The 26,183-nt window shown below is 39.3% G+C and overlaps 1 protein-coding gene across 1 annotated transcript; it reads right to left on the reverse strand.

Annotated features, from left to right (window-relative positions):
• Window positions 1-8,363: 8,363 nt before the first annotated feature.
• On the reverse strand, window positions 8,364-25,949 carry ABHD17B (abhydrolase domain containing 17B, depalmitoylase). Its single transcript, XM_054178678.1, has 4 exons — window positions 25,774-25,949; window positions 18,768-19,242; window positions 10,601-10,780; window positions 8,364-9,790 (listed from the first exon to the last, which is right to left on the reverse strand). Exons 2-4 carry the CDS (start codon window positions 19,232-19,234, stop codon window positions 9,571-9,573), a joined length of 867 nt encoding a protein of 288 aa, XP_054034653.1. The 5' UTR covers window positions 19,235-19,242; window positions 25,774-25,949; the 3' UTR covers window positions 8,364-9,570.
• Between the last annotated feature and the right edge of the window lie 234 nt (window positions 25,950-26,183).

Below are 26,183 nucleotides of genomic sequence, written 5' to 3' on the forward strand. Positions count from 1 at the left end.
AAAGGGAAAGATAATGGGAATAAAGATTTATGGATTGGAAAGCTATGAACAGCTTTAATGGGAAGAAAGTTTTTCTACAACTACCTGAAGGGAGGTTGTAGACAGGCAGAGGTTGGTCTCTTCTCCCAGGCAACCAGCACCAGAACAAGAGGACATAGTCTCAGGCTGTGCCAGGGGAGTTTTAGGCTGGAGGTTAGAAGGAAGTTTTACACAGAGAGAGTGATTGCCCATTGGAATGGGCTGCCCGTGGAGGTGGAGTCACCATCACTGGAGGTGTTTAGGAGGAGACTTCATAGGGTGCTTGGTTGCATGGTTTAGTTGATTAGGTGGTGTTGGATGATAGGTTGGACACGATGATCTTGAAGGTCTCTTCCAACCTGGTTTATTCTATTCTATTCTAATATAAATATATATATATATATATACACATGAACCAAGCATTAAACCAAACCACTCTGATGGCAGTTATGTCACCTTCAACACTGATGTTTTAGGGCAAGCACATTGAGGAAGTCCCAGACTGTACTTAGTGGCAGATGGGAAATGGATTCAGAGCTGGGTTCAGGAACTGGATTTGGGAATGTATGGATTGGGATCAAAGACAGAAAGATGGACAAAGTCCTCTGTTGCCACCCATTGAAGAAGAAGAGCTTGGCACTTTTGATACCTCAGCTTTGTACTGAATATAACATGGAATATAAAATGGAATACCGTGTTGGTCAGTTTCAGGTCACCTGTTCTGTTTGCTTCTCTTTGCAGGTGTGACCTCTTGCTTTATGGCACTCTAAATGTGGTAAACAAGATTTAGCAGTGACTCTGGTTTCTAAAAGAGCAAGCATAAGCAAGAGCCTTTCTGCATACCAATCCTTGGAAGAATGCTTTCTAGAAGCATTATTGCTTCTAGAAGCAGACATTGTCTGCAAAAATATGCGATTAACGTTGGCAAGCGCAGTCAGGTAGAAGGGACTTAGCTGGAAAGTAAAATCATTGAACAGAATTAGTTCCCTTAGAGCTAAACTAGGTCACTTGTGTGTTCTTTTGCATGTCCAAAACACAGGAGGTAAATCAAAATGACTGGGCTTGGGATAGCTTGTTTTGAAGGACAGGGATAAACTCAGCACTTTTTGTGGTCCAACACATGTTTTTAATATACCGGATTGGGCTGGGCTTCAGTTTGATAGTTCTTCCTTCTTGAAAAGATTTATAAACATCCTCAGGAAAACATCTCTTATAAAAATTTACAGAATGCATTCTATTTGGAACTAAATTCCAGATGCACAACTTAAAAAACAGCATAAAGAGAATCAGAAAATTTTCAGTGGTAATCTAATCTAAAAATGTGTTTAAATAATTCGCTGTTTTACAATCAACAATTGCCTTTTTTTACAGCTTCTAGGCATAGGGAAATGTATTTTATAAATATTAAACATCAATGTTGTTAAACTGAAATAAAGAAGCATTCTTAAATAGAAGTCTATGCTTATCTTCTTACAGCTGTTACCTTCCCATAAACTTTGTTATATGAATTACCACAGGAAAGCACATGGGAAAATGACAAAATTAAGGCAGGTGTTTGCAGGCTTATCCAACTCAAGAAAGCCCAGTAAGATTTATTACTGAAGTTTTGAATTCACATTGATGTGTTACATTAAATGTATTTGAGTATTAAAAGTCAACACATGTAAATAAAGTTACACCTGAAAGAGGGACAAGTCACTTTAATTTACTGATCCTACTTTGGGAAGAATCTTAGGAAAATATAAAAGATTTAATATGGAATAAAATTCTCAATGTCTTTAGCAAAGGCTTTTATGTCTAATTTGATAGTAGCAGGACTAGTAACTTCCAAAATCATGGCCACTGCCTTCAGTAAGATGTGCATGATTTTTTGTAAACCTAACTTTCATCCTTGTAGCTGTCAAAAATAAGATAAGAACCCAGAACATTCAATCAGGGTGAGACTGAAGGATCATATATTTGACTGTCCTAAGATCTGCAGTGAGGAATGGGCAGGTACGCATATAAAAGCTCTAGCTAAAAACCAAGACAATCTAAACCAAAGGAAAGACTTGCTATGTTTGCAGGTGGCAATTACATACCAGAGTACATTAATTCAAGTATTGCTACAGCAGCAGCAGTCTGGCAACATGTGATTTACTAGTCAAATCCTTTGAAGTCTGAGATTATTTACTTAGTTGATTGCCTGCTGCTGCAATTTTCCACAAGTCATTACCCTAGGTGTTTCAACATACACAATGGCATAAGAAATTATCAGTTACATTTCAGTGCAAGCCAAAAATATTAATGTAGATACTAAGACACTTTATATTTCATTTTCCTAGAAAGAATTCTGGAATTAAAGGGTCACTATAGGAATGTATACCATAACTTTGGCCAAAACTGTCACACTAAAGTATTACAGTACATATGAGATAGCTTTGCCAACCAGCTAAAGATGAGTATTTCAATTAGTCCTCAAGCTTCTTTAACTGCTATTAAAAAAAAATTTAAAAAATTGTAGAGTGTATTTACCTTTTCTTTGACATATTTAGTTCCAACAATATTTTCTTCTTAAGGATTCCATTGCAGAAACAGTATCAGTAACCATGTTTCATAAATGTCATCTCCTTTCTAAGCCAATAGTCTCAAAAGTCAATAAAAATATGTCTGTAGAAGTATTGATCCATAATGTATAACGAGTGCTAAATTCTTAGTCAATACACTTTGAGTCTTCTCACTATCAGAGCACATGCACATATTTCCAATAATGTGGTTTCTTTGTGTACTCTAATTACTGCTTCCCAAATGGGATACAGCAGAGGGAAACCAAAGTGATTAAGGAGAGAGAGCACTTGCTTTACAAAGGAAAAGGAGCGAAATCTTCAGGGAGTAAGATGATGTCCACTAACTCTTGAGGGCTACAGGCTCTTCAGGAGAGACAGGCAAGGGAGAAAGGGTGGAGGGGTGGCCCTGTACATCAGGAAGGCACTAGATGCCATAGAACTAGAGATTAGGGATGATCAGGTTGAGTGCCTGTGTGTGAAAATTAGAGGGAAGACCAACAGGGCAGACATCCTGGTTGGAGTCTGTTAGAGACCACCCAACCAGGATGAAGTTGAAATATTCTATAGGGAGCTAGAGGCTGTCTCAAGATCATCAGACCTTGTTCTTATGGGAGATTTAAACCTGCCTGATATCTGCTGGGAACTCAATGCACCAGAGAGGAGGCAGTCTAGAAGGTTCTTAGAGTGTATGGAGGATAGTTTCTTATCCCAGGTGCTGTGTGAGCCTACCAGGGGTAAGGCTCTACTTGACCTCCTCTTCACCAATAGGGAAGGGCTGGTGGGAGATGTGGTGTCTGGGATCCAGTGACCACAAAATAATTGAGTTTTCAATACGCAGTCAAGCTAAGAGGAGCAGCAACAAAACCTCCATGCTGGACATCCAGAGGGTGGACTTCAGTTTACTCAAGGAACAAACTCAGAAGGTACCTTGGGAAACAGCCCTTAAAAACAAAGGGGTCCAGGAGGGCTGGACCTACTTCAAGAAAGAATTCTTGAAGGCGCAGGAACAGGCTGTGCCAATGTGCTGGAAGATGAGCCGCTAGGGCAGACAGCCAGCCTGGATGGGCAAAGAACTTCAAAAAGAACTAAGGGAAAAAGAAAGGGTGCATCATCTTTGGAAGAAAGGTGAGGCAACCCATATAATATTTACGGATGTTGCTAGGTCATGTAGGAAAAAATTAGTGAGGCAAAAGACCATTTGGAGCATCGACTGGCCACTGCTGTGAAACACAACAAAAATCCTTCTATAAATTTATTAATAGCAAGAGGAGGACCAAGGACAACCTCCACTCCATGGTGGACACAGATGGAAACATGGTAACGAAAAATGAGGAAAAGGCAGAGGAACTTAACACCTTCTTTGCCTCAAATTTTAATAGCAGGATAGGTTGTCGTCTGGACAACTGGCTTCCTGAGCTGGCAGGTGGAGTCAGCAAGCAGTACAGTTCCCCTGTAACCCAGGAGGAAGTAGTTAAGAGACTTCCTTAGCCACTTGGATCCCCACAAGTCCATAGGACCAGATGGGATCCATCCTAGGGTGCTGAGAGAGCTGGCAGATGTACTGGACAAGCTGCTCTCCATCATTTTTCAACAGTCCTGGCTCACTGGAGAGGTCCCAGAAGACTGGAAGCTGGGCAATGTGAGGCTCATCCACAAGCAGGGCCAGTTGGATGAGCCAGGGAATTACAGACCTGTCAGCCTGACCTCAGTGCCAGGCAAGATTATGGAACAGGTCATCTTGAGTGTAATCACACAGCACTTACAGGATGGCCAATGGATCAGGCCCAGCCAGCATCATTTCAGGAAGCGCAGGTCCTGCCTGACCAACCTGATCTCCTGTGATCAGGTGACCCACCTGGTGGATGTGGGGAAGGCTGTGGATGTAGTCTATCTGGACTTCAGCAAGGCCTTTGACACCATCCCCCACAACAAACTCCTGGCCAAGCTGTCAGCCCATGGCTTGGACAGCAGCACTCTGTGCTGGGTTAGGAACTGGCTGGAGGGCCATGCCCAGAGAGTAATGGTGAATGGTGCCATATCCAGCTGGCATCCAGTCACTAGTGGTGTCCCGCAGGGATCAGTGCTGGACCCCATGCTCTTTATCAATGATCTGGATGAGGGCATTGAGTCCATTATCAGTAAATTTGCAGATGAAACCAAGCTGGGGGCAGGTGTTGATCTGTTAGAGAATGAAAGAGCTCTGCAGAGGGACCTCGACAGGCTGGACAGATGGGCAGAGTCCACCAGCATGAGATTTAACACATCCAAGTGCCGGGTTCTGCACATTGGCCACAGCAACCCCATGCAGTGCTACAGGCTGGGGTCAGAGTGGCTGGAGAGTGGCCAGGCAGAAAGGGACCTGGGGGTACTGGTTGATGGTAGGCTGAACATGAGCCTGCAGTGTGCCCAGGTGGCCAAGAAGGCCAATGGCATCCTGGTCTCTATCAGGATCAGTGTGGCCAGCAGGAGCAGGGAGGTCATTCTGCCCCTGTACTCAGCACTGATTAGGCCACACCTTGAGTCCTGTGTCCAGTTCTGGGTCCCTCAGTTTAGGAAGGATGTTGACTTGTTGGAATGTGTCCAGAGAAGGGCAACAAAGCTGGTGAGGGGTTTGGAGCACAAGCCCTATGAGGAGAGGCTGAGGGAGCTGGGGTTGCTTTTTCTGGTGAAGAAGAGGCTCAGGGGAGACCTTATTGCTCTCTACAACTAGCTGAGACAGGTGGGGGCTGGTCTCTTCTCCCAGGCAACCAGCACCAGAACAAGAGGACACAGTCTCAAGGTATGCCAGGGGAGGTTTAGGCTGGAGGTTAGGAATAAGTTCTACACAAAGAGTGATTGCCCATTGGAATGGGCAACCCAGGGAGGTGGTGGATTCACCATCATTGGAGGTGTTTAGGAGGAGACTTGATAGGGTGCTTGGTTGCATGGTTTAGTTGATTAGGTGGGTTGGACGTGATGATCTTGAAGGTCTCTTCCAACATGGTTTATTCTATTCTATTCACAGGGTTATTGCAGAAAAATTGACATGTAAGAATTTAATGAATCCGCTTCAGTAAAAATTTTATTGTGTAACCATAGCCTGTTGCTCTGTACGCAGTCTACACAGTGCAGAAAGCTGCTTAAGATCTTCCTAAATATTTACTGCTCCATGCTGAACAGCCCCATCGTCTTGGCCTCATACATCCATATGTTCCTTACAGATCTCCAAACCAGAACAAGCACTCCAGATATATCTCCACTTGAAGAGCTGAATGGAGGGAAAAGATCACCTCCTTTGACCTGCTGACAAGTTTCTGCTTAAAGCAGCTTGAATTCCATTGGTCATCTTTGCTGGCTCACAGTTCTCTTGTGGCCCACAAAGGTCCCCAACTCCTTTCTACAAAGCTGCTTTCAAGCAATCAGCCCTTTACTTACACAGGATGTTTTTCTCTCTTGTTCTCAAACACTGTTTTCTTGTTCCTGTCATTAAGATTTTAACAATGCCCATTGTGTAGTAAGAAAAATTCTGTAGGACTTGGAATATTCCATAGCAAGAGGTACCAGGTACTATCCGTGCTACACAATGTCCTCTAAGAGGCCAAAAGTAAACAAGAAAATCTTTTTTCCCACAAGAGAACACCTGAAAGGGAAGCAAGTTTGAGGTAAGACAATAAAAGAAGCTAGAATTCTTTGCTGCCACAAGCAGATAAGAAAGAGAAGGGTCAATTTTTTACTTTTTTACCCCATGTGTAGCTTGGAATGTCAGACAGCAAAACATGTCCCAAAGGAACTGACATTTATGAGGTAATATCATATTTTATATGAATGAAATAGCTTTTTTAAAGTTGATTTGCCCAGGTCTTCAGGACTGAAAAAGAGTGTTTACTGTCAAGTATTTTTCTCTTAAAGACAACAAAAAAAAAAGACCTCATGGTTCACAAAAATGCTCTTTTCTTTTGTCCCTAAAATATAGACATTGTCTTTTTAATGAATGCTGAATAACTTGTATTTATCAGAAGACAATTGCATTTGTAACATGAAACAACAGCCCATTGTTAATTTCACCAAAATAACGGTTTAAGAACAAGATAACCATCATATCAAATGTTTTCATCCTAGCTGCAATAGATGAGTTCCTTCATGTCACTGACAAGTATGATGCTATAGTAAGATTCACAGTACAAGCTAGGCTGTGTCTAAAACCAATTTTAATTCCTTCAGTAAACAAGTTGCCCAAAAGACACAAATCAGAACAAACTGGCAATAATTAACCATACATGAGTGATCCCAAAGATACCAGAACCTTTACTCACCAGTCTAATCCATTACAGCTACATCTACTGAAGATGAAATGCTGTTAGGAATTTTATTCTGCTTCAACAAAACAAAAACAAAAGCAGCAAAACTGCTATGCCACTTTTACTGTCTTCTCAATTTCTGGGTTCCAAAATATTCCCTAGGAAAATCTAGAGTTCTTGTAATGACACTTAATCATTTGTCTGCAATTTGCAGTACTATCAGCCAATCTTTACCACTTATCATTGCAGTTCTACGTTCCTTGGGACTTTCTGAGAGTACTCTCAAAAAACACACCCCACACAAAGAAAGCACTTAAAACACTCAATGATAGTGATTTCCATCTAAATCAGAGAGAGTGGCTGGAAGGTAGTAAGAAAGTGAAGTCAAACTGTGTATACAGTATGATTTAATAAAGCTCAGTTATATACTTATTTAAATGCACTTAAATTTAAGCACATATAAAAATCTAATGTCTAATATTATTGTGCCTGAATACTAATCTGGAGTTCAAAACAGACTGAAGCAGACTTCATGAAAGAGACAAACAGGAATCCAGTTGCTTGAAAACAAATTCAAATTTTTTTTCTATGCAGTTAACAAATCAAAGAGCACAAGACAAGAAGTACTGAGGATTTCAAAGAAAGCTTTGAATTTGAATTCATTACAAAAGTACATTTCTAAGTAGCCCTGCAGCACAAAACCTGTATGCTGGATGGCAGAAAAGTACTGGGGGTAATGGCAGTATTGGTCAGCAGCCAGCTGTGTATGAGCCAGCAGCACGCCCAGGTACCCAAGAACATCCTGGCTTGTATTAGAAATAGCATGGACAGCAGGATGAGGGATACAATTGTACCTCTACACTCAGTACTGTTAAGGCTACACCTCAAATACGGTGTCAAGTTATAGTTCCCTCACTACAAGAACATTGAGGTGCCAGAGATGTTCAAAGAAGGGCAATGAAGCTGTAGAGAGGTCTGAACAACAAGTCTTAAGAGGAGTAGCTGAAGGAACTGGGGTTTTTCAGTCTGGAGAAAAGGATGCTAAGGTGAGACCTTATCACTCTCTACAACTACCTGAGAGGAAGCTGGAATGGGTCTGTTCAAGTAACAAGTGACAGGACAAGAGGAAGCAACCTCAAGTTGCACAAAGGGAATTTAGGTTGGATCTTCATCGAAAGGGGTATAAAGCATTGGAATCAGCTGCCCAGACAAGTGGTTGAGTGACTCTGTTTGGAGGTATTTAAAAGACTTCTAGATGTGCTGAAACAGTGGTTTTAGTGGTTACATGGTAGTGCTAAGTTAATGGTTGGATCTGATGACCTGAAAGGTCTCTTTGAACCTAAATGACTCTATGATGCTATGGTGGTTCTTTACTACACAAACAATAGTTGCTAATAAAAAAATGTGCTAACAATTCCTAACAATGTGTTACTGCTTTAGTTCTCAGCTTTCCTAGAGTGAACAGATAATTGCTTATTATTTTCATATTGCAAGCAACTGTTGCTATTTAAAGGAAAAAAAAAAAAAAAGAACAGCAAGTGTGTGGGATATTATTTACTGTTAATCAACACATCTTAACCAAAGTTTTCACAATACTTGAAGCTACATTTAAGTATACAATAGTCTCAATCACAAAACCCAAGATGAACAAGTAAACTACGTAAGGCCTTAAAAATAGAAGCACAGTGTGTACTGTTGAAATACTACTTTGTTTACAAATAGGCTACGAATAATTAAAGTTTATTTTTCATAATTTCATTCACACAAAAATGCATTCAAGGGAAAGGCAACTTACAAAGTTTATTTTTGCTATGAATTAATACAAAAAAGTCATTCTCTTCTTGCTCCTCCCCCTATCAATTCAGGTGCAATTAGTAATATCCCCATATAATATTCAAAAACCAGGAAGATTTTAGACTACACACTCCAATCTCGTTTAAAACTACACTGTCCACAAAGCCTTCTAGGTTCTAAAAATCTTACTGGTTTTGAAGAAGTACTTATTGTCCTCAGTAGCAATCATGTGAGTGATATTTATGCTACAATAATGCTAACTTGCAGCATTATTTTGGCAAAATTAGGACTGCTGAGAAGATGAGTTGGTAAATTGCTTTAACCTGAAAAGTAAAAACAATAACACAAGAAAAAAACAACTGAAGTAAAACTAAGCACAAAAAGATAAAAAAAATATGGGAAAAGATCTCTTTTGACTCCCTTGCCTTATAACAGGGCATGGGTCACTTCCAGTGACTCTCTATTCTTATAACATATTTGCTCAAATTTCATGGCTATTACATTTTTACAGAACATCTGCTTAGAAGTCTGTTTTCTTAATTTACACCTGTGCAACAGAGGAAGTCACAGTACATTTTGAGATGTTTAAAAATATTTATAAACTTGGTTTGATATGCTAAATCATTTGGCAACACTTTTACAGCATTTGATTTTATATAATTAAAATTTCATACAGTACTTCTTGTGATTTCTTTTTTTTTTATCGAAGAAGAAAAAACAACTCACATAAAGTAATATGAATTGCCAAGCTTGACTGCATGATCATGTAATTCCAGTTTATAATACTGGCACTAAAACCTTCATTAATTATGTTGACAAATTACCTGTACATTTAATGAAGGCAACCAAGATCATTTGAAAACACAACCTTCAGGTTTTACCAAGGTGTGCAGTTCTGCAGTGAAATGAAAAATCATGTAACTATACAAAGAAAGTTACAAGTTTACCAATTCCTGTGACACAAACTGTTTTAATCTTTCAAGATACTGTCCATAGAGTTCCACATCGTTATGGCCTGCTCCTTCTACCCACAGTGGTTCTACGGGTCTCTGGCAACGTTCAAATAATGCTAGACCATGTGAAAAGTCAATTACTTCATCTTCAGTTCCATGGATTATTAATACAGGAGATGTTATTTTAGAAATTTTGTCAATGCTGAAAAAAAAAAAGAAAAGATTAAATCTATAAACACACTGAGCATTATTAAATCTATTTTAAGAACCAGACTGTTAAATTCAAGCTACAATTTGTAATTAAAAAGTAAAATTAAGTATGAAGTCGTTTAAATCATTAGAAAATTAGATCTTATGACTGCCTTGGAAGCCACTACCATAGCACATGAACAGCCACACAGAAAACAAAAACACTATCAGAAATTGTAAGGATCAAAACTGATACCAATCTATCTAAAAAGTGGCATTCATTACCATATTCCCCTCAAAAAAAATCCAAGTCACTGGACTGATGGAAATCATATTTCAGAGTTTTCCAGTAAAAAGGTGCTTGTCAGAAGTGAGACAAGTGTACTAGTTTGTAATGGCCAGCTAGTTCCAAAATATGTATATGTGACAGGAATTTTCTTCAGTTAAGGTCTACTTTTGTTCTCCAGTTTAAGTTACTTACAGAAATATATGAAAAAGACTCTATTCACAGTTACTCAGATTAGCAATTCATTGGACTAGAACTGCTTGTTAGGATTAGTGATACTAGGGCATACCCAGTAATAAAAATAATAACTTCTTTAACAGACACCCACTGAAATAACTTGAGACAAGAAAAACAGAATATTTACAAAGGTCTGTAAGCTCCTGCAAATCAAGTGTTCCTTGTTGTTATTCACTGTCATTTTTCTCTATTTTTTTAACATTTGAAAGACATTTTAGAGAATTTGCTAGATTCCCCTACAGAAACTGTAATAGAGAAAAATGCATGTATAATAAAAAAAATAAAAATCATACAACTTACTTTGGGAATGCATCAAAGCAGTAGGTCTTCTTTGTATCAGGAAAAGCTACTCGCATTCCTGAGGTCAGTGGAGAGTGAAGAATTACAGCAGCACTTTCATACCTAGCAGCAAGATCCACAGATGGTACTGTTCCTATACTCTGGCCATATATAATCACATTTTCAGGGCGGATTCCATACCTAGGAAATGAAAAATGTTTAAAAAAACCTATAAACTTAAACTTAAAAAAAGCATATAAACTTAAACAGACAAAACCACAACTACACAGCAGGGCACAAAAAGCATTTCTGAAGACAAAAATTTCCTGAAGAGCATCAGCTACGAAGCAGGAGTCAGTGTAAGAGCATGCAAGTTCATTCTATAACATTTCTGACTTAAATGGACAATTATTTACTCTGTATTTGCAGATTTTTTTTTGTTTGTTTTAAAAGTTTATTTTATTTTTAATACATGGGGTTATTTTTTTTTAAAATATGGATTTGTGAATGTGATTTGTACACTAGCTGAAAGCCTTTATTGGTAACTAGTGGACCTGCAACAGAAAACCGAGTAGAGCATTACAAGCTCTCAAGTTATCGCCAAGTGGAGTACAGTCAAAGCCCCCAAAATCTGTTTGTCATTATTCTTACACAGTAAGACCCACAAGCTAGTAACATTGCTCTGCAACTGAGTGGGACCTATAGCATTCCCATACAGGCAGTGGCCAAAATAGCATTCTACATAATGGCTCAGATGCTTCCTTTTTAACATAGTTGATGAGACATGCAAGCTAGCAAGAGGAATAGCCAGCCTAAACCACAATTAAGACAGCCCAATAAGTTAGAGTGCAAGCCTCCCTCCTAGTAGAATGAAGATACGTATTTTTCCTCTAACTGAGGCAGACAAGAGTCATGAAACATTTAGTTTCAGATCTAATACAGTTTTCCGCCCTACTGTGGATACTAAAAACATTTTTCCCAACTAACACTGCAAAAGCCTCTGATCAGAATGTAAGCTGGCAAACAGTGCCCACAGTGGAAGTGAGCTGCCGATACATTGATCTACGCTAGCAAAGCACTCTCAGTACAGGCTCAGATGGCAAAAGTGTATCTATCCAGATACCATTGCTTAATTTATTTGAAAAAGGAAGTATGTTAAATGGGAAGAGATACCACACTGTATGATAAAAAAAAAAAAAAAAAAAAAAAGAGAAACCAACCCCCCCCCCCCCAAAAAAAAAAACCAAACCAAAACCCACAAACAAAACAAACCCATCAAAACCAAACAAACCCCACAAAAACCCAAAACCAACCAACTAAACAGAATTTAAATCATTGTTCTCATGTATTATCAGAAACTTGGTCATTTTTCTGAGATAGACTAGCTTAACATCAGTGCAATAGCATGAAGTTTAACGTTTGCCAACTGATTATAATACTAAAAGGACTGATAATCAGCTACTTTCATTTAGGTGAAGTGCAACCATTACCTCTATGTATTTTCTGTGAAAGCTAGGTAACAGTCATTCAGGCAAGCCCTCTATCTGATAGTTCAGAGGATTAAAAAAGAAAAATAAAAATCTGCTCCAAAGATTCTCAAAATTCTAGTACAGGAAAAGATAATAAATTAAAGCTTAGACATAATGAAGATCTTGCTTCCATTTTAGTTTCAACTATTCTGAAACACCCGAGAACAGCCTAGCACTTACCCTTTTACAATTAATGCCCCAATGCAAAGTAATTCAAATCACATTTGTCCATTCTTGGAGTACAGAATGATTTTCTATCCCTTTTATATAAGCTGAACAAAACTCACATTAATACCTGACACTTTGCATCATTAGTACAGCATGGAGTTTGCACAGCATGCTACAACACAATATAGTTCTCAAATAGAAACCCTTGCAAATAATCAGACTCACATTTCCTCAGGTATTGAACTTCACAAGATGCAGACCACAGAAATTTAAAGCAAGTCTTAGACCTATCTTTTGGGGCATATTCTTTTTAATATATTCTTCCCTTATTTTCTGGATTCAAATATTTCAGCCTAAAGATAGCTAAATATTAGCTACAAAGACTCTAATAAATGTTTATATATATAGATTAAAGCAATCCTTTCTCCATCACAGTCAAACAGATTGCCTTCACAGCACCCACCAGAGACTAATTAGTTTTGCAATCTGGAAACTGAAATGTGAGGCAATCACCAGAAGTGGTAGTTCAAAGCTTCTGGCTTGGAAAAAAACAACAAAACAAGAAGCTTGGAAAACAGGGAACAACCTCTGCTGTGTCTGTCATCATCCCTTTTCTCTTGAACAGGCTCTGAAAAGTTTTAGAAAAATGATGAGCCCAGCTGTCTCTCAGTTCTTGTCTTCCAAGTGTTATTTCTCAATCCAAGAATTCTTGAAAAGATAACTGCTGCTTTAAGTTCATCTGTTCCTCCTTCTGACAGTCCTGCAAACTTCAGGTAAACTCCAAGAAGTTCAGTAGAAAATTGACTACAGACTTGATCTCCCAAATAAGAAAACATCAAATCAAGACAAAGTGGCAGCAACAATTTTCTCTTAATTGGTGCCTAAGAATTACACAACCTCCTGAGGAATGGAAAGGTAACAGATACAAAGTCATATGCCATAAGTTGCTGGTTATGAGCTCAAAAAATGCTGTAAGAACCACTGATATCTTTGAAAGTTCACTATGTTGATCACAGGAATAAATGTAAACACTATTGTCTCATGCTACTCAGGTAATCGTGAATAATTTGTCTGAGTAGACAGGCAGTTTGTTGTTGTTGTTGCTGCTACTAGTGTTGGTGGGTTGGGTTTTTTTAATACCTAATTGTCAGAAAATACCTTGGAACAAAATCCTAGAAGTAGCTGTGCAGAGACATCCCTGAGGAAGAGTGCTTTCTCTGAGAAGGTACAACTGATCTGGACCAAAACTTGCATAAAAACTTAAAAGACAGGTATTTTCTGTAGTTTAAAGGCGTGCCACTTTTTTTTCTTTCCCACAGCAAGTAAGATTTCAACTCCTTTCAACACGTGAATTATCCTTTATGTACATGTAACTAAAGACTAGCTGACTGGAAAGTACAAGTAACTTTAAAGCATTTTTTACATAAAACTGTCATCAGACTAAGGCACAGATCAATGTCACTACAAAGCTAAGCTATCTCGAAACAGAAGAGAATCACTTCCTAATTTATGTCTTCAGCACATGGTGTCCCTTCTTTGGCTTCACTAACTAGTTTAGGAAATGAAATTATTCTCTTTGGGAGCAGGGGATCAACTACTTTTCTGTACTTTTGTGCTGGCTGTCTTCAGGACCAGGGAAGAAATGCCATGCCACTGGCAAGTTAAACCAAGAAGCAAGCCAATAAATGGTTGCAACCATACAATCAGACTGCTCCTCACAATCCCAGCCTATGCTGACACAGGGTGACTAATGAAGGCAGTATCCATTTCAGCCTATGTAGGATCACAGATCAGGTATAGATCTAGCCTTGTAAAAGAGGCAACCCTGAACACTTCTACTAGAAGCTGAGAAAAATCATAGAGAAAAACAACAACTAAACAAGGATTAATCTTTTTTCTGCCTTTGTGACAAACATCACAACATGCTGTAACAAAAACTGTAAGAGTTTCCCCTTTTTTTCCTGTAAGAACACCTTTTCTGCACTGTATCAAACACCTATCTTAGTAGCAGCCCACCTCTTTTCCACTTCTGCCTCCTCCACTTTTATTTTACCAGAATCAGAATGTTTTGGGCTGGAAGGTGCTCTAGTCCAGCCCCCACCACAGGCAGGAACACTTTAATTGGATGTGTATTATGTATCACTTACACTAGATATGCAGCATGTTATGTATTTCCATTGGATATGCCATGATAAGCAATATGCAAACTAAAAAATGTATGTCTGGCTTTGGTTTTTTGAAACACTGCAGCTACCTTTAATAACCAAATACTAGCTGAAATGACCATACCACACTTGGAGGCTCTTACAGTACCTGCCCTCAATATACCCAAGGGAGACAGAAAACAACTTATATTTTACTTCTGAACTGCTAAACTAGAAATCTTCATATGACAATGACAAAAAGTATCAGTAAGATCACTTAGTACCTCTTAGGCTCACACTAATGAAGAGGTGCAATGGATGCTCGAGAGGCTACTGTTTGTGAAACTACTGCAACATACACATTTAACCAGCTGACAGATTGCTTGGAGCACATGGAACAAAGGTGAACATCCAGAGAGAATTTAATGCACATTTCAGAAGCTTTTGTCATCACACAAAATTACAGCTGCAAATTGCAGAACCTGAAGGGCACGGACATCCTCCACACCTTCAACTATCAACATTCCAGACCATGAATAAAATTTATGAGCATACAGCTGTTTGTCAACACTGATGCACATTTCCCTTCTTATGTACAGATCAAGTAACACTGCTAGAAGAAAAAGGAAACTATGTCTTATACGAGGCAAGCCCATGCACGATTACTCAATTAACAAGCTGCAACTCCTCTGCCTCTTTCATGATGGTTTGGCCTTATCTAAACCTACTCGTAGTACCTGATCCTATTAGTACATTTGTTTTATTGAGCTGCTTTTCCCTATAAGCTTAAAAAAATGCTCAGTTTCCCCTCACATACAGAAAGTCAAGGCTCCTCATCTTCTGCCAAAAAAAAAGAAATAAAAAAGATCCTCTGCTTCTGAATGAAAGAAAGATTACATAATTTTGAATTCTCAAAAGAACACTTTCAGCCAACATCCAAGTAGATTTGATATTATTCTTACATTTGGCTGATCAAATTATGGACACTGTCCACTTGGACACATCAGTCTGATAGTGAGATTTACCTTTCAATTTTTCAGTTACTCTATAGCTCACAGTATATAACAAGGAAAAGGCTTGTTAAAGGTAAATATGGTAGTGAGACAGCTCCAGGAAGTCTTCAGATTTGTGAATGGGTGCCACTTGCCCCTGTGTTTGCCTGAGGCTGGTTAAACCTTTCCACCTTTGTTAGGGTGTCATCAAAGGCAGCAGAAAATAGGCGTATCCCAAAATGACTACTGATATTTCAACACTTTGTAGCTGTGACAGTCAGGAAAAGAATGTCCTCACTTGCAGCCTCTATAATGTCCCATGCATATGAATATGCAATAATGTGCATCCTCTCCAAGCATGATGGCAGTGAATCACCTCTTCTTCCACAGTCAGCATGCACGCAGGTAGCTACTGCTTCCTATTAAAAAACTCAAAGCAGCTAAAAGAATAGGGACACAATTCAGAATCAGCATCTGCTCTTTACCTCTTGAGATCTGCTGCCAAAATATCCTTCTGTATTCATTTACATGAATGATAACATTCACATACACTTACAGCAACCACTTTTTAAAAATGGTGTTGGACCACCCTCACCATCACACTCAATACTAACAACAGACTATTTCACCCTAGGTGTCCAGACCCCACTAAATAGTTGCATCAATTTACAGATGACCATCTGTATTGTCCTTCCAAGGCATAAACCATAACCTAGTAACACTCTCCACCACCAGCAGCTGTGTTAACTATAGAATAAAGTCCACATAACCATTTCAATCCACCCATAAACACCTTTTAATGCTGGGTTCTGTTTCTCAGAACAAAGAATGCAGTGAGCTGTGGATAGCTATGATCAACCTCCATAGCTAATGTCTCCACTCTTTTCTTCATTCCATCATAATCTCTGAAACACAATTTGGAAGTCTAGGATCTCTTTCTTCTCTCATCCCATCAATGAGAATTTCAAAGGAGTTACACTTACATCTACTCTGCAAGCAAGCTGCCAAATTACGTTGTTTTTGCAGAATATTTACATTATAAAACATTAAAGATGGTGCCAGTGCATCCCTAATAGGACAAGCTATGATAGAAAAGTGAATCAATGCTGCATCAAATGCTCAAAGGCTCCATTCTGGTCCAGTTATTCATTAAATATTTAAACACAGCTGAGCACTGTCTCAGAATACCATGGACTGGTAACCACACTGTGCAAGACAGTATATCGAAAATCACGTGCTGAACTTCTGCCTGCTGCACTCGGTATTTAGACACAAGGACAAGGCTAGGTTTGCCAATTTTAAAGTTGTTGTAAGTACCATAGTGGAAACTAACAACCACTGCTTATGCTATAGAAGAAACTTCAGTTCACATTTGTGAAATCCACAAGTTAAGAGATGAATCCAAGCTTTGTACACTTCACAGAAATACGCATTTCCAAAGGAGGTTTACACAAAAAAACCCACCACAGCAAACAGGATTGAGAAGACATCACTCCTACATGGAAGAGAGAGAAGTAGATGGATGTAGTATGTATTTATAGCTCCTACCAACATCATCTGTTCAAAGGGCATGTTCAGATGAGATATTATATTGAACAAATGTATTTGATTTGGGTCGGTACACTGTGTGTTGTTCAGAAATGGTGCAACAGTTCGAGCTGCAATGACATTTCCTTCTCGGTTTACAATCACAAATGAAGAGGGAAGGACAAACTGGTTAATAAAACAGTGTCTAAACTGACAAATTACTTCCACCATCTAGTTTCCTTTTATTTTTCTGGTACTTTTAAATAATCCAGACTGCCTTCCACATTGTTCACAAGCCTTGTTATGTTTTGGTCAATATTACTGTGGTTTCCACAGGCCACCTATCAACTACAAATCATAGTCAACAGTGCACCTGTTGCAGCTCTTGGGTTGCAGAATGGATGTCAGGCTGTATTTCATCTTCCTGCTGTAATCAAAATAAATGCCAAAAATCTAATCAAACAATACAGTACACATAGTTTTGAATATACAAGGCTGAATATCAGTCTCCTGTGGTTTTATGATATTTATGACAGTAAGTGTTCTCCCTACTTTAATACATGAGTAAAACATGCTTCTTTAAAAAGTATCACCCCTTTGTGACTGTCCCACATTTCTTTCACATTATATGTATATTTAAAACACTGAAAAGGGGTTACACAATCCAGAGTAACAAGAAAAAAGTTAGTAATACACTTATTGAGTACTAAATACACTGTGACAACTACCAGGCTCCAGGAATTAGTGTGTTTACATGCCCTTACACTAAGTCACACCCCTAATATGACATTATGAAATAGTTTGCTCAAGTTGCAATGACTGAACCTTAATACGCTGCTCTATGTTAAATGTAGATTTTCACAGCTCTTTGGTGCAAAACACACAATATAAGCTTTTTTTGGTGAACATCTCCTCTTATGACTGCATACTATTTTGAAAAATAATCTTTTTGTAGTCCGGGTGCTTGTAACACAAGAATATTGCTCTGAATGGAGTAAACCATGGTGAAAAATACTCTCAAATTTAAGAAATTTGTACTTGGTGCTGCCTTTATTTGGTGCCTATGATCCTTACCTGTATCAGAGAATGTCTCCAGAGTCTTTCATCTTACAATTTCATCTCCCTAAAACCAGTAGCTTAGAACACAGAAATTGCTGAAACAATATCTTCCAGTTTGCATTTTTGCATACGTCTAGTTTTAGGACCGTCTGAGCTAACACCACTCATTCGAATTCCTGGGTTTTGTTTCTACCATAATGTATTTAAATCCTCTCCCACACATTACATTTTGCTAAGACAAAAATGTATTTGTTTTATATAGAAAGCTATCATCAGGAAAGCTGTAGCTGCTAGTTTTAATTCTGAAACAAAGGTGGTCTGAACACCATACAGAAATCCAAATAGTGTCTCATCAGGTTCTCTTGTAGAAGATTTTCCATTGCCCCACTCTACATAAAAATTAGGTGATGAAATTGTCTGAAAAAAAGAAACTGCATTTTTCTCTCACTCACATCAAACCAGTTGCTCAGTTACTGGGGAATCAATTATACACTTTTCCTATCTTTTGAAATTTCCAACTGAGAAACATGCATGACAGTAAGGACTGAAACATGTTTTGCTCAATTCTGCTCTTTTTCAGTATCAGTATTATATACTGATACTCCTCAATACTGTCAATGCCTTCAGCATAAGGCACCACCAATCAGCTTGGATGTGAATCCATTAATCCTAAAATACACCATTTCTGGTTAAACTACCAATGCAGATTAAGCACAATAATTTGAAAAGTATGCTTTAAAAAAAAAAAAAAAGGCAACTAATGTCTTACCTTGTCCTAAGAGCCACCCAAGCAGCATCAATGTCAGCATACAGATTCTTCTCTGTTGGTTTCCCAGAACTTGCACCATATCCAGAATAATCATATGAGAATATATTGCAATTAATCCGGGAACCCAGTCCTATGTAAAAACTGCTCATCTGTCCTAGGTCAACAGCATTTCCGTGTGAGAAGAGCAAAGTATACTTGGCGTTAGGCGAACAACGCACAAACATACAGGCAATCCTATTACCTTTACTCGTTCTAGTCATGAAGCACTCAATGGCCTCTTTTTCTCTAGAAGAATATTGCCAGTCTGCTCGCTCGGAGAGATGCAAAGTCCAGCGACTACCACTCTCATCACACATCAGTGTGTATGTGGGATCAGGAGGTAAGAATGCCAGTTTGGAGGCAATTTTCCCTGGGCATGGTGGACAACAGAATAGGCAACACAGTTCACTAAAGGAAAGATTATTCATCTTCTAGTCTGAAACAAAAAGAGAAAATGTTATCAATTTCTAGTTACAATCCCTTATAAAAACAAAAACTCACAGAAAATGTTACGCCTCTAGAAAGTAATATGTAACTTTTGAAAAACCTTTTGTTAAATGGTTTCACTATGTATGTAAATTTGTATGGAATAGCATATTATTTAATATTATTAGCAACTTGAGAATAAGCTTATTATTAAAGAGCCTTGCCAGATGTTGAAAATAAAATATGATCATCATGGGAAAGAAAAAGCATTAATTGTAGCATTTCTTTGGAGGAAATTAAGTCCCTTATCTTAAACCATTAAAAGAAGTGCTCATCCCAGCGATGAATATGTATGTTATAAAGAACAATTACAATGCATTGGAGTGTTTGCAGGATACTAGGACTAAGCAGATCTCTGCAGTCAAAGAAACATAAACAACTATGATGATTTCCTAAATACAGAGAATACACATTGCAATCATGAGTTATGGGTTCCTGCCAGAAGTATCAGCTGTATGAAAGGTGTTTAAAGGTCAAATCAAGATGCTTCTGGCAGCTTAGCAAACACTATAGACCTACTAAAATCCAGCCATAAACTCTTACTTCCTTCGCATACTCACTGACAAATTTTTCCAAAACCTTCAAAGAAATTACTAGTTAAAGTTTCCTGTACTGCACATAGGAATTTGGATTACATTAATGAAATTACTATTTCTGTTCTGTGCTTTAACAAAAGCATGCCAACCCAAATATATTCATAGATATATCTGTATCAGAGATATTTAGCAAATCAGTAAAATATATAGTACCAATTAAAAAAAGAATTGGTTAAGAGAATGAGGGGAGGAATAAAAGAGTAAACACACACCTAAGCAAGCTAGGTAAAGACAGTTACTCAGTAAATGCACCACTGCATCCTCTTAATTTACATCAGGGAGAAGGAAGGGGACAGGAAATTCCTTTATGGAAATCTGCCAAGAGCCATCCTGCAAATCAGCACACCTGAGATAAGCATCAATTCTCCTTCCCTTGTGTTGTGAAACGTTAGATGCATTCTCCTCTTAAACAACTTTTCCATCTCAAATCTATATACAAGTTTCAAGCTCAGTTCCTGCCAGGCCACTGCAAACAAACACTTTTACAGTGTTCCAACTCTGACTGCTAGTTCCAAGTTTACAATGGACGAAACAAGCTGATTTCTCATGGCCACAACCCCATGCAGTTTCAGAAACAGAACAGAATATAGAATAAGCCAGGCTGGAAGAGACCTTCAAGATCATCGTGTCCAATCCATCAACTAATCCAACCCACCTAATCAACTAAACCCTGCAACCAAGCACCCTATCAAGCCTCCTCCTAAACACCTCCAGTGATGGTGACTCCACCACCTCCCCGGGCAGCCCATTCCAATGGGCAATCATGCTCTCTGTATAGGACTTCTTCCTAACATCCAGCCTAAACCTCCCCTGGCACAGCCTGAGACTGTGTCCTCTTGTTCTGGTACTGGCTGCCTGGGAGAAGAGACCAACATCCACCTGTCTATAACCTCCCTTCAGGTAGTTGTAGAGAGCAATAAGGTCACCCCTGAGTCTCCTCCTCTCCAGGCTAAGCTCCCTCAGCCTCTCCTCACAGGGCTTGTGTTGCAAACCCCTCACCAACTTCGTTGCCCTTGGTTCTTTGGTTACATAATCTATCAATAATACCTTACTTATAATATTTGGCAATATTTTGACAATAGTTCAAAGCTTGTCCTCTAATGTGTTTACAGGTGTAGTTTTCAAGAATAGTTGCACTATTGAATATAGGTGGCAGAAGAACTATCCATGTTTTGGATACGTGAATATTCTCTGTGGTACAGTATGAATGCATACTGCTTAGAATGTTACATTGAGTATGCTTGTGGAATAGTAAACACAGGCACAGCATGACAGTTCAATAGACTCTGTGAGTACCCTTGTAGGGTACAAATCCCCGTTTTTTTTGCCAAGGATGCTACAGCCAAATGCTTTCAACTCGAGTACAGTTTTCTTTAAGATAGAGGGAAATCACAGATTCTTTAGATGTGGGTGACCAACAGTACCAATTAGAAGAAGTAGCAGGAAGATTGGACTGATCACCTCCCATAAAAATATAGACTGTCTCTTAAATGAAGATCCTGAATAAACCATATTTCTGTCAGTTAAAGGAACAACCACCTCACATGTTCATGAAATCAGCAGAAGCAGTAATTCAAATTTGGAATACCTCATCTATTCTTTATCAGATGAGGTTATCCAGATACTAACTCTAGGCTGCAAATCAGGACGAGAAGAGAAAGAGGTTTAAGGAAGAGGTCTACAGCCTGGAAAAAAGTTTGGGCTGTCTTATGAACAAGAAAAACAGTACCATTTTTCCTTCTTTACTTCTCTTATTCCTGTGAGCACCGAAGGAGCCACTTCTTTCACCTCTACTTACAAAGTTCATGTTCACAGCCAACAGAAAGTACTGTGGTGCCTCAAAAAGCCTCTTTTTGCAAGAAGAGAGGTGAGGGGGGCAAGCAGGTGGTGGTATTAGGAATTTATATTTTTTTTAAAAAATTAGAAGAACACATGCTGCTAAAACTGAGGTATAAATAGCCTGTTCTGGCCAGTAAAAGCACATTAAACTCTAGTCCAGCACACGATGATAGCTACAGAATTTCTTGCTTCCCAATCCACTTGTCAGAAAGAATTAAAATAGGAGTTTACATTATGAATAACTATAAACAGCTCAGCAACACCACAAATATGATGTCACTCAGAAAATATGTGCTATTTGTCAAAGTAATTTCAGAAGACTGGAAGCTGGTCTGTGGAATTCACACATTGAGCAGTTAATCAGCTGAGGTAGCACTGTGCCCCAAGTTAGCTTAAATGTGCTAAAAATGGTCTGCTGCCATATATGGCAAATGATTTACACCAAAGACCATGACCAAACTACTTGACATTAAACTGTAATGTAGACTTTAAATAACGTTCATTTAATCTAATGGAAACTGCCTACTGAAAGAGAAGATTCTGATTCCAGAGTTCTCCACCTAATCCTGGGTAGCAACAACTCTTTTCTTTAAAAGAAATACTTGCTACTTCCTTCACTGTGACTCCAGAAAAAACAGCAGACCATCACTAACTGAACAAATCTGATACAAAATACCTACTGAACCTCCTCAGGAGGATACCTTCAACCAAATGCAAACAATGCTTCTATTATACTGGAACTGGTGTGTCATTCATTGTATTCACACGAGTGTGTCCTTAACCTCTGGATTTGGAATGGAATGAGGATATGAGAGAATCCCCAGGGTGTATAGAGTAATTCTGATATCACTGTTTATAAGGCAAACTGAATCAGCATTTCAGCCTAGTGGTTTTCCACCAAATGTCGTAACGTAATTTTAATAAAACAGGCATTATCTGTCCTCAAAACATACACTGGTCAGATACTTCAGTGAGGGAATAAACTTAATGTTACCCTTCCCAATAGTGTTTTTTAATGTTCATAATGTTAGAAAATATAACCTGATTTCTTAAATATTGATCCAGACAAAAATTTTTACAGTACAAATTAAAAGTCACAACCTCCCCCTTCATTTAGCACCATCTAGCCTTGCTAAAAGTTGTGAAGAACAGCAGCCTTAAGTGACCAATTATTTTATTAAACCTAAAATATAGTTTATGGGAAGTGAACAAGGAATCGCACATTTAAAAAACCAAACTGTAATACTGATGGGGTCTGCTGCATGCTTTATCCGGACTCCTACTGAAACTGGGGCAAAAGCAACACTGACCACAAATTACATTAAGCATATAGTTCTGTAAGTACAGATGAATAACTAATGGGACACATTTGCTTAAGATACATTGTAAATACCTAAGCTATAGCCTTAACAAGTTCTGAGTATGTATGATGTAAATGTCTGTGCTCATTGCAATGGCATCATCAGACAGTGATATCAACATATCCCAACAATGTAGCTACTTAACCCTTAGTCATTTCAGTACCAATAAAGACAACAATGATATTCAGCACTGGTATGGTAATGCTGGTAAAAGTGCTGAAGAGACAATACAGTAAGAAAAAATATTATATATAGTTTAAAATTATTCTGCATTTTCCATAGAAATTAAGTAGGAAAACTCTGTGGACGAAACAGTGGAAGGCAGATAAACTTCTGTTGCATCAAGAAAGGGTAAGAAGTAAAACAGACCTAAGGAGCATCACTCTCACACTCTGGGATAGCTTTTTAAATGAATGCCAGATCACTTTATCAAATTTATCTCTTTACCTTTCTTATGAATAGAAAAGCAACATAGAAAATGACAAATGTAAAACTACCCAAAGGCAGCGATTTCAATCCATTCTTCAGCAAATAATTTTTCCATTAAGTCTTCCAGAAGAGCAGGGAAAAAGCATCTAGTCTGAAAGAACACCTCAAATGTTTACCTTTCAATTCCTAGGGTAACACAAATGTAGTTGTTTCATAAAAACAATTATTCCTGCCCTCTTCCCTCTGCAGATCATAAGAGAGTGGCTCCTATTATTCACATCACTGGGTATTAGTCTCCAAAGCCCAACCCTTGCGAACACTTATCTAGAAATCGTACATTTACATTAAATATAAATTATTCTAATTGTGTATTTAAATTAAATTACCCATTTTAGAGGAACTATACACAAGAACAAAGTCAAGCTCATAAATATAGCTGCTAGTTTGTAAATTTTAGTGGTGCTCTAACTATAGCAGCAAAATATTCAAATTGTTGTGTTTTTTTGTTTTGTTTGTTGTTTGGGTGGTTTGTCATTGTTTGTTTGTTGGTTTTGTTTTTAAATTGTCATTTTGCAACATATACCACTGAAATATGGAAGTAAAGCGGTTTCCCTCACCCCTTCATTGAGCAAAATGCATTGAAAACTTAAGTTCTAACCACAGCTGATGCTTTCATATTTAAGCATCTGCATTATACTAAAAATGGAACAGAAGGGTATGAACATTCTCCAACTACTTCAATAGTTAAAGCAACAAAATATTTAGTGAAAAAAAAGTAAATAGTGCCAAACTAAGTATTCTACAAAAGCATTAAAGTAATAGAATTATTAAGAAAGAAGGTACTGTAGGTCTGGTAAAGAACACAGAGGAAATCCATTCAGTAATGAAAAGATGTACCATGCAGCATAGTGAAGTAACTCAACACAGTTTTCAAAGAGCAAAACAATATACATAAAACCAAAGAAGCATGACAGGACCAGAACTTCCTTTATGCTAACTCGATTAAAAACAAATAAACAGCATTAATATTCTCACCAATTCTAACAATATAAACCTTAGCTTCCATTTAAAATTGTTCACCTCAAAACCTAATGGTGTAGTTGGAAAAAAAAAAAAATAAAATCGCAATGCAGGAAACACTACTTGGAAAAAAAAAATAATCTACCCATTCCTTCTCATCTAAAGAACTTAGCAGCCCTCGAAAGAACCCAGAGAGGCAACTGAGGCAACTGTAGGATTAAAATGGATTACATAATGTTTTGCGTGCTCCAACCAAGACTGCACCACGGAAAACTGTTCTTCTGAAACCTTCTGCAGGCTGACAGGCACTGAAGGTTCCTTCACTTAAGCCACTTTAGTCGGGTGGTTCACTGCACCAGCCGGTCGATCACTAGTTAGGAAGCTACGCCTTTAAAATCGGCCTAGACTCAGACGGCACCAATTTGGTTTCTGCAGTAATGTTTTCTTCTAGCTACCTTCAGACCAAATACTTTAAACTTCAAAATTAATATGTGAGAGCAACTTTAAGGCCAGTATATGACTCCTACAATAACAGCAGAAGCTAAAAAATAAAAATCAGACTCGCGAAAAAACTCTTCACGTGTCTGTATCTTAAAAGAACTTTACAGAAGTCAGCGACGCTGAGGCACTATTTCGACCCGATAAACCCTATAATTTAACATGGATTTTAAAAGTCAGTGTACCCATTTGCCGAACAAAAGCGTCCACAGCAAAAGCATTGAGAAGGTGGCCTTGGGATAGACCGACCGCAGCACCCCGGGCCCCCTGAGGCAAATGACACTCCAAACTCCCCCGCCCCAGTCTCGAGGACGCCGATAGGAGCAGGGCAGGAGCCCCCGAGCACACAAGCCAAGACGCAGGCAGGCGAGTCACCAGGGCCTTGCCACCCCCTTGTCCGGTTTAGGTCCGAGAACTGAACCACCGCTTCCCTCACGGAAGAAAAGCCAATGTCTGCCACGGCCCTTCCTCCTGCTCCAAGCTACGGCCCGTGAGGGGGCCGCCACACGACCTCCAAAGACAGTGGCGAAGGGCCACAGATAGGTAAGGAGAAAAGTGAAACGGCCGGACGTACCGAGGGACCGATTCACCATCACATCTCGGCAGCGGATGCTGGAATCGTAACCCCGCCGCCAGCGCCGAGACGGGGCCGCACTGATTGCTCCCCACTATTCCCTCACCGTATCTCGCCCATCCACGCACCCCTCCCGGCCCCTCCCCGGGGAGGGGAGCCCGTACCTGCGTCTGGCGCTCCGCTCAGCAGCGGCGGGCCCACACTTTCCCAACCGCCGCCGTTGGAACTCCGGACCGGCTGGGGGAGGGGTGCCGGTTGTGCTGAGTAACGGCCCAGCGACGGGAAGCTATCAGCGCCCCGGCTTCAGCCAGCGGCTGCAGCTCGGCGGCACAGACGCGCGGCCCCCGGATCGCTGCTTTCTGCGCGGCCTAGAGAAGCAGCACAGGCCTCTCTTCGCCTCGCGACTGCATCGGACCGGGCAGCTGCCGAGCGGCCAAGGAGCGGTGGGGTGGGACCTGACAGCCGCCGGCAGTAGCGCACCAATGAGAGCTCAGCCCGCAGCGCCGCTCCGGCCACTGAGGCACCACCGGAGAGCCGGAGGGCGGGAGACAGAGAACTGTAGTGGGCGGAGGGG

This window comes from Dryobates pubescens, chromosome Z, assembly GCF_014839835.1.
Source record: "Dryobates pubescens isolate bDryPub1 chromosome Z, bDryPub1.pri, whole genome shotgun sequence".
Classification (NCBI taxonomy): domain Eukaryota; kingdom Metazoa; phylum Chordata; class Aves; order Piciformes; family Picidae; genus Dryobates; species Dryobates pubescens.